At 46.1% G+C, this 12,386-nt stretch overlaps 1 protein-coding gene across 1 annotated transcript in view; it reads right to left on the bottom strand.

Annotated features, from left to right (window-relative positions):
* Positions 1-12,386, bottom strand: part of cep112 (centrosomal protein 112) — a 107,965-nt gene that overhangs the window by 23,182 nt on the left and 72,397 nt on the right. The window contains 1 exon segment of the mRNA XM_060042281.1: positions 7,167-7,316. Coding sequence (XP_059898264.1) covers positions 7,167-7,316 — 150 coding nt within the window.

Consider the following 12,386-nt stretch of genomic DNA (forward strand, 5'->3'; position numbering starts at 1 on the left):
ACCTTCCTCCGTTTCCTGCCTTTATCCCATTTCAGTTGCTACTTCAAACACACACAAACACGCGCACACGCATGCGTGCACACACACACACACACTCAAAATCAATCAATAAATTGTGCAGGAATATGCACAATACGTGACATATCTGCGAGGCTCTGGACGGGTTGGGAAACAGGAAGCGGTTTGATTGATTAATGTGTTACCGTGGTTTTAACATCACCCCCCACTGCCGCCTTTTCCGTCCTTTACCTGATATGACCAGAGTGGCCAGATAAAAGCAAACACAAACTCTTTCATCTTCCCCTTGTTATTTGAAGAGGACACGGTTCCAATATGTTCAGCTGACCTACTTCCTGTTTACTCCTGTTTTATCTGTACAGTACAGATAAATGTCTCTAAGGAACAGGTATGGAGATAGTCAGTACAGACACATGTCATTAAGGAGCAGTTAGGGGTTAGACAGTACAGACACATGTCATTAAGGAGTAGGTAGGGGTTAGACAGTACAGACACATGTCATTAAGGAGTAGGTAGGGGTTAGACAGTACAGAAACATGTCTTTAAAGGAGCAGGTAGGGGTTAGACAGTACAGATACATTTCTCTTAGGATCAGGTATGGGGTTAGACACCACAGATACATGTCATTAAGGAGCAGATAGGGGTTAGACAGTACAGACACATGTCATTAAGGAGTAGGTAGGGGTTAGACAGTACAGAAACCTATCATAAAGGAGCAGGTATGGGGTTAGGCAGTACAGATACTTGTCATTAGGTTGCAGGTTGGGGTGAGACACTACATAAACATGCCATTAAGGAGCAAGTTGGGGGTAAGAGACCAAAGACACATGTCATTAAAGCTATACTGTACGATGTGAGAGAGCTAGCATGATTTGAAATTAGCTTCTCTTCGGAGTTCCGTTTAACTCCTCCCCCACCCTTCAGGACTCCCTGCCCCAACCCCTCGACACAGAGCCGTGCACGAGCGCTAATGCTGCTTACGGCTTACTTCAACGGCAACCATTGCGTCACTTTTCAGGCCATTCAACTCCCTCAGCTGTCGCCATCGCTGAAAAGCGAATCCAATATTTATTCTCGTTTTTCCTCGAGCATTCTCCAACTTTTTTTTTGTTGCTGCCTTTTCATTTTCTGTCTTTCCTTTTCTTGCCTTTTTAAAAGGATGAACCGGGGCAAGTAACGGTGGCAGTGGTAACTTCTGTTTTTTTTCTTCCATCGTGTTAACGTTGTAGGCTCACTAGGTCTAGTCCACTGTCATGAACTACTATGATAACAACGCTTTCTTTGCCCTCCGTGAACGCGCTCAGGCCGGCTCAGGCTCGTACACAGAGGGGAGAGAACGCGCAGGCTTGTGATTGGTTCTTTAGATTCGGGTACAATGTCTCCGATTGGTAAGCATTTTAACAGGTTTATAGCAGATACAGAATTCGTTTTTTTTTCGCTTCTTTTTCATTGCCCATAAGTTATTTATTGCTGTCAGGATGTATAAACCAATTTCAACAACATATTAAAAAGTGCATATCACTGAAAATCGTACAATATGCCTATAAGGAGTAGGTATGGGTTTTACAGTGAGCTGCTACAGAGGTGTTTCGATCCCAGAAACTTTCGACCACAAAAAGATGCATGAAAGAACGTCTAAATAACATAAGCTATAGAAGAATTAAATAATACAGAACACGCCAAGATATCCTAACCTCTTTCGTTGCTGTGTAACATACACATATATTTAAGTACTACACGCAAGTATGAGTAATAAAAGTACATTCATGTCAAATACTAGCCGTAGCCTGTGGATGGTGGACAACGATTTATTAAAGTACTTCCGCTCTATTGACACAGTGAACTTAATAGATGACCTGCAAATAAAGCTTTTACCTGCTGCTTGTAAATTTCGTATGGAGTTTTAACCTTTTAAACTCCATACGACGAGTGCAGAGCAACATTTTGGTCGTCAATTGTCAATACAGCATACAAATTTTGAATGTAACAAAAAATTAGCGTTCCTTTGGTTTGCACAGTGTGTCCTCCCGTGACAACATTGATAAACTTGATGACCATTTAAAGTGGCTTGGAGATGACAAGGCCTGAGCGCCATTCTATAGTGAACGCGGCAATCGTTTGTTGCTGTAATGTTACGCATTGTATGTGTAGCGAATGAACCGATGATCCTATCATGGAAATCTATATGTTGTAGGTTTTTCCCATTTTTTCGGTTATCATTTATGATCTAGCCCCGCTGTATGTTTTCCCATATGGGAACTTACTAAACATAAGCTGGGAAGGCTCAGTACATGTTGGTTAATACATACAGAGGATAACTGCCGGTCATAACTGCCTGTCTTAACGGCCTGTGCCGAATTGCCGAACGAAGACAACTAGAGTTTGCACGCAATGGCAACCACGCAGGGGCCTCTGGTCTTTTAAAATTGCCCATGTCACAGATGTTGGGGAAAACATTTGCCAGACACATAATTCTGATGGGCGGGAAAAACAAAGTCAGCAGGCAAGAATAGCATGTTCAAGATTAGCGATACATTCTAATAGCATAGAAGTAGATATCATGAGCTGATATCTCAGTTATAAAAGTTCATTATTTATGGAAATCTTTGCACGGTGATGATCTTATTTCTGTCTTGTTTTGTTTTTTTTACAATTTTAACTCAAATTGCTTGTTTATTTATTTATTTGTTTATTTATTTATTTATATTGTATGTGTAATGCACCTTCAGTTGGCACTCCCAATTTCGTTGTATAGGTGACTGTACAATGACAATAAAGTCTATCTTTATCTTTATCTGATCAGCTTCTCATTCATAAACAGGATGGCTCAGGAGAAAAAACAAATCTAAATCATTATCGCAAGGAGACAACTTCTGTTAAACATTCTCCAAGCAAATGCGGAATTGGTTACTGTGTTACTGATCAGTCTGTGTTGTTGCGCAGCCGGTGGATCAAAGCTGCAAACACTGGCCTTCTCCTGGGTTGGTTCCTCAATGAGCAGACAGGGTCAGGCAGAACACTCTAGCAGGGGCTGGCTGTTTGACTCCCGACCCAAAGGTACGATGACAATCAACAGTCTACCTGGAGGCATCTTTGAATAAGACAACCAACCCTCTACTAGCTGGCTATTAATAAAACATTGATTCTGATGCTTTTGGTTGAAAAGTGTTTGCTAAATAAAGCCATGGTGAAGAATGACGGGGTGTGATTTCCTAGTGGGTTTGTAGTTTTACATGTCATCTATCAGGCCTGACAGAGTTGAACCAGGCCAGGGCCAGCCGGCACAACCGTTGAAGTCTATGCCGGGCCGTCACCAAGGGGGAAGAGGCATTTTGTGTGTGTGTGTGCGAGACACACACACACACACACACATTCAAAAACACACACACACCCCTACACACATACACGTTCAGGTCTACAGCGGTTTGCATCAGACACTTTGATGTTTCTGATGCTGTTGCACCAAAAGAAGTGGTGGATTATGGGCAACGTGCACGCCAGCTGGCACGCACGAGCACCTTCCAAAGCAGACCCCAAGCTCCACCTCCCTCCCAACTCAGCCGGAGCAACACAGGTATGAAAACGATATGAGATACGGAAGGAGCCATGAACATGCATTCATATTCGACATGAGTTTGACTGTCTGAAAGTGTATATAGTAGACACAACAGTCCGGGTCACGCCTACTTGTGCTACGTCATGCCTAGCGGCGGAGCCCAAGAGGATTCTCAAAGCGGGGTTGGACGCCAGAGAACACTGGCCAGAAAGGAGGAGGAGGAGGTGAACAACGCAGCGTGCATTTTCTGAACAAATGTTTGGGGATTATCCCGATTTTGAATATGTGGCTAACTTTGATGTCATTCCCCCACCCCCATCCTTCCCCCCCTCCCCTCTCCCATTGTCAGACCCCCCCCCCCCCCCCCCCCATGCTGTTCTCGTCATAATCCTGTCCCTTTGAAGTGAGCGCCGTGGAAACAATGTCAGCAGGCGACGCACCGACCGACACCGGCCCGCTGACAGCTCTCAGCACACACACACACACACACACACACACACACACACACACACACACACACACACACACACACACACACACACACACACACACACACACACACACACACACACACACACACACACACACACACACACACACACACACTTCCCTGTTCTTTCCATCGCTCTTGTTGTCTCTGTTTACACTCTACATCCCTCCCTTTGTCCTCACAGGTCTTTTTTTTTCCTCTATCCAAACCTTGAGCCTTCCTTAACAGGAAAGAATAGATTCAAGACAATAGAAAGAACAGAAGAATAAATAGAACAGCTTTCTAGCTAAGCTCACCCACACTGTCCCGGGATCTACTTTATTTCCATCTATGTAGAAATCTCTGCTATTCATCACATCCAGCATCCTCCTTTCGAACCCCACCTCTTTGTCCTCCCTCTTTCCTCCCCCCATCTCATCTACCGGCCATTTGTCTCTTGTCCCCCTTGTGTCCACTGGTCTATCCAATCAATGCTCACCCGTTAATTGGATACTCATTGGCGACATAAGGGTTGGACAATAGGGGGAAGAGAATTAAACAACAAGAACAGGTCTATGAGAACCAAAATACCACCATGCATAGGGAGAGAGTGGGGAAATAAAGAGTGTGAGAGAGAGATATAAGATATAAGTGGCCCTTTTCCCACACTGTCAACCAACTACACATATCTTCATAACAAGATGTATCTTGTAGATAACGATAGGCTTGGCAAAATGGCCGAAGGGCTGATTCAAATTACATTTCGATATATGTGTATGTGTGTCTTTGATTGCATGGGTGTGATTGTGTTTCGTGTGAGTGCTATTGCGTGTGTGTGCATAATTGTGTTTATGTGTTGTGGCAACCCGGCCCAGGCCAATTAAGGATATTGAGAGCACCTGAAGAACAAGTGGAGAAGCAGGGCTTAAATAGCCCGCTTCTCCACTCATTCGGGGCTCTCCCAGCCCGGGAGCTCCTGCAAGGAGAGACCGGTCCTCGTGGGTGACGGGTTTCCACCCACGAAGAAGGGGACCGTTGATTCCTCCCGAGGTTTAAGTTATTTGTGTTTTGAGAGATTTTATGTTCTGTAATAAACCTGCCTTTTTTTGGCTTTATCCAACGAAATGGTGTCCTGTTTGGGAGGAGTTGGTGCGCTCAACGTGCCGGGTTGCCACAGTGTGTGTTTGTGAGTGTGTGTTTGTGTGAGGTGGTATGGTGTGTATTGTTGTATAGTGCTAGTGTGAGGGGTATGTTCGTGCAATTGTGTGTGTGTGTGTGTGTTTGTGTCATCATATGCGATTGTGTGTGTTTGCGTACGTACAAGTGTGTATGTGATTGTTTACGTGTGTGTGTTTGTGTGTGTGTGTGTGTGAGTGGTTGTGATTGTGTGTGTGTGATTGGGTGTGTACGATTAATGTTGTGTGTTTGTGTCCGTGTGTGTGTGTGTTTCTGTGTGCGTGAGGGAACAGGGCAGGTTGGTGAGGCCTCCCTCTGTGGCAGCTGCAGACCACAAACGGACAGGGATGTGTTTGGAGAGCGCCCCTGCTCCACACGGCTCTTTATTTAAAGAGCCACACCCCACCAACTGCCACCGGCACCCTGTGTGTTTGTTAGCCCGGCAGACAGGGAAGGGGGGTCATTCGATTTTCATAATAAAACAGAAAAAATGTTAAAGGATGCAAGTTTTAAAAAAAAAAAATACAAAACAGTATATCTAGTGTGTCCTCACATCCCGAATCGATTTATGTTACGTTGTCAAGCGATCAACGCACCGGGTGTGACTGGTCTGAAGCAGTTCAAGGCCTGTGCCTGACCACGGGGGGGAAACTACATGGCACCCTCTTGATGTTTTCGGCCATACCATCCTTTGTCTATGCTATTGTCATTCTAGTTGTCACAAATAAACCCAAACATGTGGCAGGCAAAAACGTGGACGCCAAAAGGAAAAAGAGAACTAGCTTAAAAACGATGCCACAACAAGGAACAAGAGTACAAGCTAAAAAAATCTTTGCCGCAAAAAGGAACCACTGTACTACCTTAAAAACGTTGGCGAAAGAAGGAACAGAAGTACCGGTACTACCATAAAAACGTTGCCACAACAAGGAACTTGAGTTCTAGCTTAAAAAACATACAAACAATCAAATAAGGGGAAAGAAAAAGGAGTGGTATTTCCATAATATGTAAAAAGGGGTGAACGAGTGCGACAGACAGATTTATAAGCGGTACCCAGACACGGAGAGTAGAATCCAGTAAAATAAACTATGGAGATGTGCAACAAGCCATATAAAAGGCACCACGTATAGAAACAGTGACAGTGTGTCGGGGAAAAGGAAAAAGGCGACCTGTGTCTTGTGTCTATAAAAGTCACATTGAGACGAGGCGGCTCTTACTGGGGAGGGAGACACTCTTATGGGGACGCTGCTTTATGAGTGTCTCCTGTGTTTAAGGGCATAAGGTTCTGTAGGAGAACTAAAGAGACTGGCTGACAATAGGTAGTGAGTTAAAGCACCATGAGGAGGGGTGAAGAGGAGGTGGTCTGCATTCCAAGAAGGAGGGAAAGGAAAAAGGTTCTTGAACTGTAAGTACATAATGTACGTGTATGTATCTGTTGACCTTGTTGTTGAAACAACTGCACAACAGGCCTGTGACCGTCCATTATCGTTGCGTAGAAGACAATACGCAACAATTGAATGTGATCTAGTCTCAGTATCCGGCATATTAATTTGTCTGACCTTATCTTTTCTAACCGTTTGACAGTTATTTTTTTAACTATATCTTTTGATTGGAAAATCAATTCCAAATGGGCCCCAGCCGTGTGTTTCCGTTCATATTTGGGATATTCTGAACTCCCGAGTTAAAGAGGTGTTTGCAGATTCAGCAATATTTCCCAATAGGGCTCAAGTGGCTGACCGTGCACACATTTATGCAATGCTATAGTAGGCTTTAACACGCGCAATCCCATCCAAAAGTGTATAAAGAAATTGAGAAGATGTTTGATTGAATGCTCCCCCCCCCCCCCCCCCCCCCCCCACACTATTTTCACTCAGTCACACACACAATAAGCCAAGGCCCAGAACACACAGCTATGGGAGGAACCTGGGCCAACGAGGGGGAGAACAGCACCTTGTGGGCCTTGTCAGCGTGGTGGCTTAGGGTCCGTCTCTCCTGGTCCCAGCGAGCCTGGCCCTCTTCCAGCTGTCTCTCCAGGCTCTGCTGCACACGCACAGCCTCCTCCTTACAGTCACACACTGACGTCTGCAGCTGGGCTATCAGCTACAGGGAGGGAGAGAGAGAGATGGAGAGAGAGAGAGAGAGAGAGAGAGAGAGAGAGAGAGACAGAGAGAGAGAGAGACAATGACAGTGAATGTAGTAGAATGACAGGATTAAAGAAGACAGCAGACGTATGACAGAGACTGGGCCGTGCGCTAGGCCCCAGAGAGAGACAATAAGAGACCTTATCATGTTGTTAATTATTAATTAAAGGATAATTTCAGGATCTTTTAACCTGGTCCCTATTTTCCCATCATTACAAGTGACCAATGTGGGCAACAATTTTAGAAATTGGTCCAGTATTGGGAGAGCCATTGCAGCTGCAATACAAGCTTCAATGTCACCCTATAAGGGCACTAGCGCCTCGTCAATGTATGTCTCCTAAACGTTTTTGCCACTGACAGGCTTAGATTGTTCTTGCACGTGTCTGACAAAATTATACAAAGGATCCCTAAAGAGAAATACTACTTTTTCTGTCTGTTTTATTTTCTAACTAAGTCTCATGCAGGAAATGTCCTCCCCAATTGAGAGAGAGCGAGCGAGAGAGATCGAGAGAGAGATAACGAGCAAGAGGGAGAGAGACACTAACGGTGTTTAAAGGAACGAGCAGCGCTACAAGCCTCTTCGTGAAGTAACATCAAGAAGATGTTGTAAAGTAAGTTCACAAAATGACATACGATACGACGCTAATATACACTATTTAAATATTACCTCAATCTTCTATTAATTTATTGTTGATATGGAGTAAGCTGAAACCAGTGCAGCTGACCTGATGACGACGCTAAATAAATAAAAGATTGATCGAATTTACTGGTCTAAATTAAAAAAATACAGCACGTTAACAAGAAATAGTGAAAAGGTGCAGTTTTGTAAAGGCCGGATGGGAAATCCAAACCCCTGGTCACGTGCTTCAGGGTTCCCTGGACGGGGCTAGCTGTGGGACTCAGATCAGGTGGAGGAGGCCTTCTAATGTTTTGGCATGCGTTGGGATTTCCAGTAAGCATCACTTGGATATCACACCAATACACCCAGAGCACTCTGCCTCCTCCTCTCTCAGGATGTGAAGGGTGACAGTGAGACTTTAGGGAGAGGGAGAGGGAGAAAAGGAGAAGGAGAAAGAGAGCGAGAAGGGGTGAGCGAAGAGAGAGAGAGAGGGACTAGACAGGGAGGGGGAGGAAGAAGAAAAAAGAAAAGAAACGTCGCTTTTTTGCAGAGTGGAGTGACTTTGCGCTGGTGAACTTGCGGTGCACGCCAAGATGAAACAAAGCTGTCTCCGCTTTGAAATCCTACAGTTCAAATTAAGATTCTATTTAAGCCACTGCCAGGGAGGAGAGAAAGATGAGAGGAAGGGATGGATGGCACAGTGGCAGAGCCAGCCAGCCAGCCAGCCAGGCAGTGAGCGAGAGAGAGAGAGAGAGAGAGAGAGAGAGAGAGCAGTGCCATAGTAGCTCTAGGCTAGATAGACAATTGTTTACCGTGCGCAAACTCTAGAGGAATCTTTTCATTGTGTGGGAGTACAGTGGTTAGGACGGGGCGAAAGAGAGACCGACATAGAGAGGGGGAGAGGGAGAGAGCAAATGAGAAGAAGAGTGTTGGTGCAAGCCAGGCTGACAGAGGCAGAGAGAAAGAGTGTGGCTCATCAAGGGAGAAAGAGACATAGAAAACAATTGAGAGAGAGAGAGAGAAAAAGAGAGAGAGAGAGAGAGAGAGAGAGAGAGAGAGAGAGAGGAGATTAGCTCTATGTTGTCAGTGGGCGACCCACATTTAAGCAACAAGCGTCCCATTATGGGAAACATCGGTCCTGGGCATAGTACTAATAATTATCTCAGACTCTGCACTGCAGAGGGCCCGCATCAGGTCCTAAGCCCTGCGGCGGGAGGAGCAGCAGTGGCGGCGGCGGCTAAACGTAATGCTAAACTCCCGTGCAGCTCGCTCGTCTCGCCTCGTTCGTCTGTCTGGTTAATCCGGTTCCTGCATCTGATAGGCCGGGCCCTCGCCCCCTCTCAGTCTCTAATTGGTCTGATGAGACTTGTCTGTTTTCAGACTGCTGGCACCACGTGGTGTGGGCAGAGGGTGTGTTGCTCACCTCTCCGTGAACCTGAGTTAAACTGGGCGTATGTGTGTGTGTGTGTGTGTGCGTGTGGATATGTTTGTGTGTGAGTGTTGCTGTGTTTGCATGCATGCTGGAGGCTGAGTTACTAAAAGTGATTGCAAGGGAGATATTAAAATGTTTTAATCTTGATGAATCATCATTCTGGATTTGCCTGACCGATTTCATATATTTTATCTAGAATAACATACATATTCAAATTCAGCTAGTGAACATGGTTTTCAAAGAATATATTTGTGTTTGTGCAGTCCCTCTGCCTCCAACTCCCCATTCGCAAATGTCACACAGGGTTGAACACATACCCAGACACACACACACACACACACACACACACACACACACACACACACACACACACACACACACACACACACACACACACACACACACACACACACACACACACACAGGAGGCAGTTTAAAACGCCGGGGGTTTCCAACAGCTATTATCCAAAGGGGAGTAAGTAAGACGAAGACGGTTGAATCACACTGGGAACACCTCCGCAAAGCCCTTCATAACAGATGACGGCCCTCACTTCGACCTCTCACCTTATATTAAATATATATATATTTACACACATGGATGCTTCTGGATCATGCATGCTTAATTCCCTCCCACCGCCTTACTACCGGGACGGTCAAAGAGATGAATCACTAATGATCACCCAGCACCACCACCGCCACCACCACCACCATCACCACCACCAGCTCCTCCTTGACAAACCACCCAGTGCAGGACCATGATTAGGCAGGTGGATGGGCTGGTGGTGGTGGGGTGTTTAGTGAGCAGGTCGGCCAGGAGGGCCACTCAGCCGCCAGATGCACAACGCGCCGGGGTATGAAGGGACGCTAATTAGCCAAACAGAGAGCGCCAGAGAAGAGCAAATAAGAGTGCAATAGAGAGAAGGCGAGAAATTGCGTGTGTGTGTGTCTATGCCCATTTCTGTGTGTGTTTGTGTGCAGTTGTGTGTGTGTGTGTGCATGTCAATGTATGTCCCCCCCACCTCCTCGGGAGGGTAACGTATAGGGCCGGTAGGTTTTTAATTGGTCTATTAGCCATGCGGCGGGGCGGGAGAGCGCTGCCCCCTGTCAGACACCCAGGGGTTAACAGCCAGGGTGAGGCTTTGAGGTTCAAAGGCTCCTTGTTTACATTGGGCCCCGCGGCCCCTGGAGGCGGGCCAACAGACTAACCAGCCGCCCACACGCACCCGCGTCCACTCCCCCCCCCCTCCCCGGCACACAAAGCCGGGTCCGAACCATCCGACAAACAGTCTGCATAAGTCACGCATACTAATAGGCTCGCTCCGAGAACCCCTCCCACCACACACACGCACGCACATACACACGCACGCATGCACACACACTTTGCATAATAATGCCCCTCATCAGAGGGGTCACGTTTTGCACGGAAGAGGTTTTGACGTTAATGATGGTGGGAGTGTTTTTTTTTTTTTTCTCGTTTTGTTTATTGAACCTCTGCCAACTCAGTAGCGCCCCCCACCCCCCCCCCCCCCCCATCTCCCTCCTCACCCCAAAAAACGAGAGGATTAATCATTTGTCGCTTTGTCTTTGGGAGGCACGTCGCGACGGCGGCGGGCTAAACAGGGCGGGGCGGGGTTGAACGTTCGCGGTGGCGGCCGTGCAGCGTTTGAAGTCGGCCATTGTGTAACCTAATAAGCTACTGTGTTGCTCACAACATCTGCTTGTCAACCTCACTTTCAACTCTGCAGGCCTTTTCCCAGCCATCCCGACAGAACACCCCCCCCCCCCACTCCCACCCCCCCACGAAGTAGAGGCACTGAAAGGAAAAGAAAGAGAAACAAAAACAAAAACAAAAGAGGGTGAGAGAGAGGGAGAAAGAGAGAGAGAGAGAGAGAGAGAGAGAGAGAGGAGAGAAAGAGAGAAGTCCTTTGGACCTGTGGGTAATGAGCACTAATTGCAGCCAAATTATCGTGATATTATACCCTATATTTTACCACATAAACAAGGACTAGAAAAAACATTTCTTTTATTTAGGCTCATGGGGAGTTTTGGGGTCTTCTGTCAAATCTTAAACTGGCAGCTGTTTTTTGGTGGTGTGCCAAGGGAGGTGTCATTGCTCGCTGTTTACCTATCTTATTAATGACCTTATAGTGACCAATTAACCTTGTGGTAATAGACTATTAAAGATGTAAGCAACAGATAGGGGAGACATACAATTGTTTAGCAGAGATGTGATTGACCAGAAGCAGGAGAAAAGGCAGAACCATTTCCCAGTTTTCCCAGAAAAGCAGTTTAGCCGATACTCCAAAGCAACTTCATTGTGTTTAACTGGTTTTATTTGAGCTATATGTCATTAATGAGCAGGTAGGGGTTCTACGATTTGCTAAAAGGGATGCCTAGAGGGAGACAGCGGAAAGGGGATCAAACCATGAACCTTCAACACCCTAAACCACTAGACTATATTGTCCTTTGTAAAAAAAAAAAGATAGAATAATCTACAAAAAAATAAAAATATTGAAAACTGAAAGAATAGAGAAGAAAGGGGCTCAAAGCGCCTGGGCAGACTGCTGCACCGACGGCACGTGGTGGCAGAAGAGGAACCAGATCCGTGTGGGACAACATTAAGAGGAATACATATGGAGGCGTCTACGTCTCATCTATTAAGGAAAAAAAGCAGGAGGGCCCTCGCTGTCTGGTGGATGACGACGAGACAACGATAGAACCATGGAACATTGAACACGGTCCAAGCTTCTTCTTCTTCTGGGCCTTGTTCTGTGTTTGCTTTTTTGTGTGAGAGCGCAAATGTGTGTATTCTTCCTGCTTAGTATGCATGTGCGGGCAGCCCAGTGTTCAATACCTGTGCCTTCAAACAATCCGGTGGAGACGAAAAAGTTGAAGAAATAAGGAAGGGATGGAGGGAGAGAGAGTGACAGAGGGGGAGGAAGGGAGAGGTAGGGAGGGAGGGATAGATAAAGGGATAG

The sequence above is a fragment of the Gadus macrocephalus genome, chromosome 2 (assembly GCF_031168955.1).
Source record: "Gadus macrocephalus chromosome 2, ASM3116895v1".
NCBI lineage: Eukaryota > Metazoa > Chordata > Actinopteri > Gadiformes > Gadidae > Gadus > Gadus macrocephalus.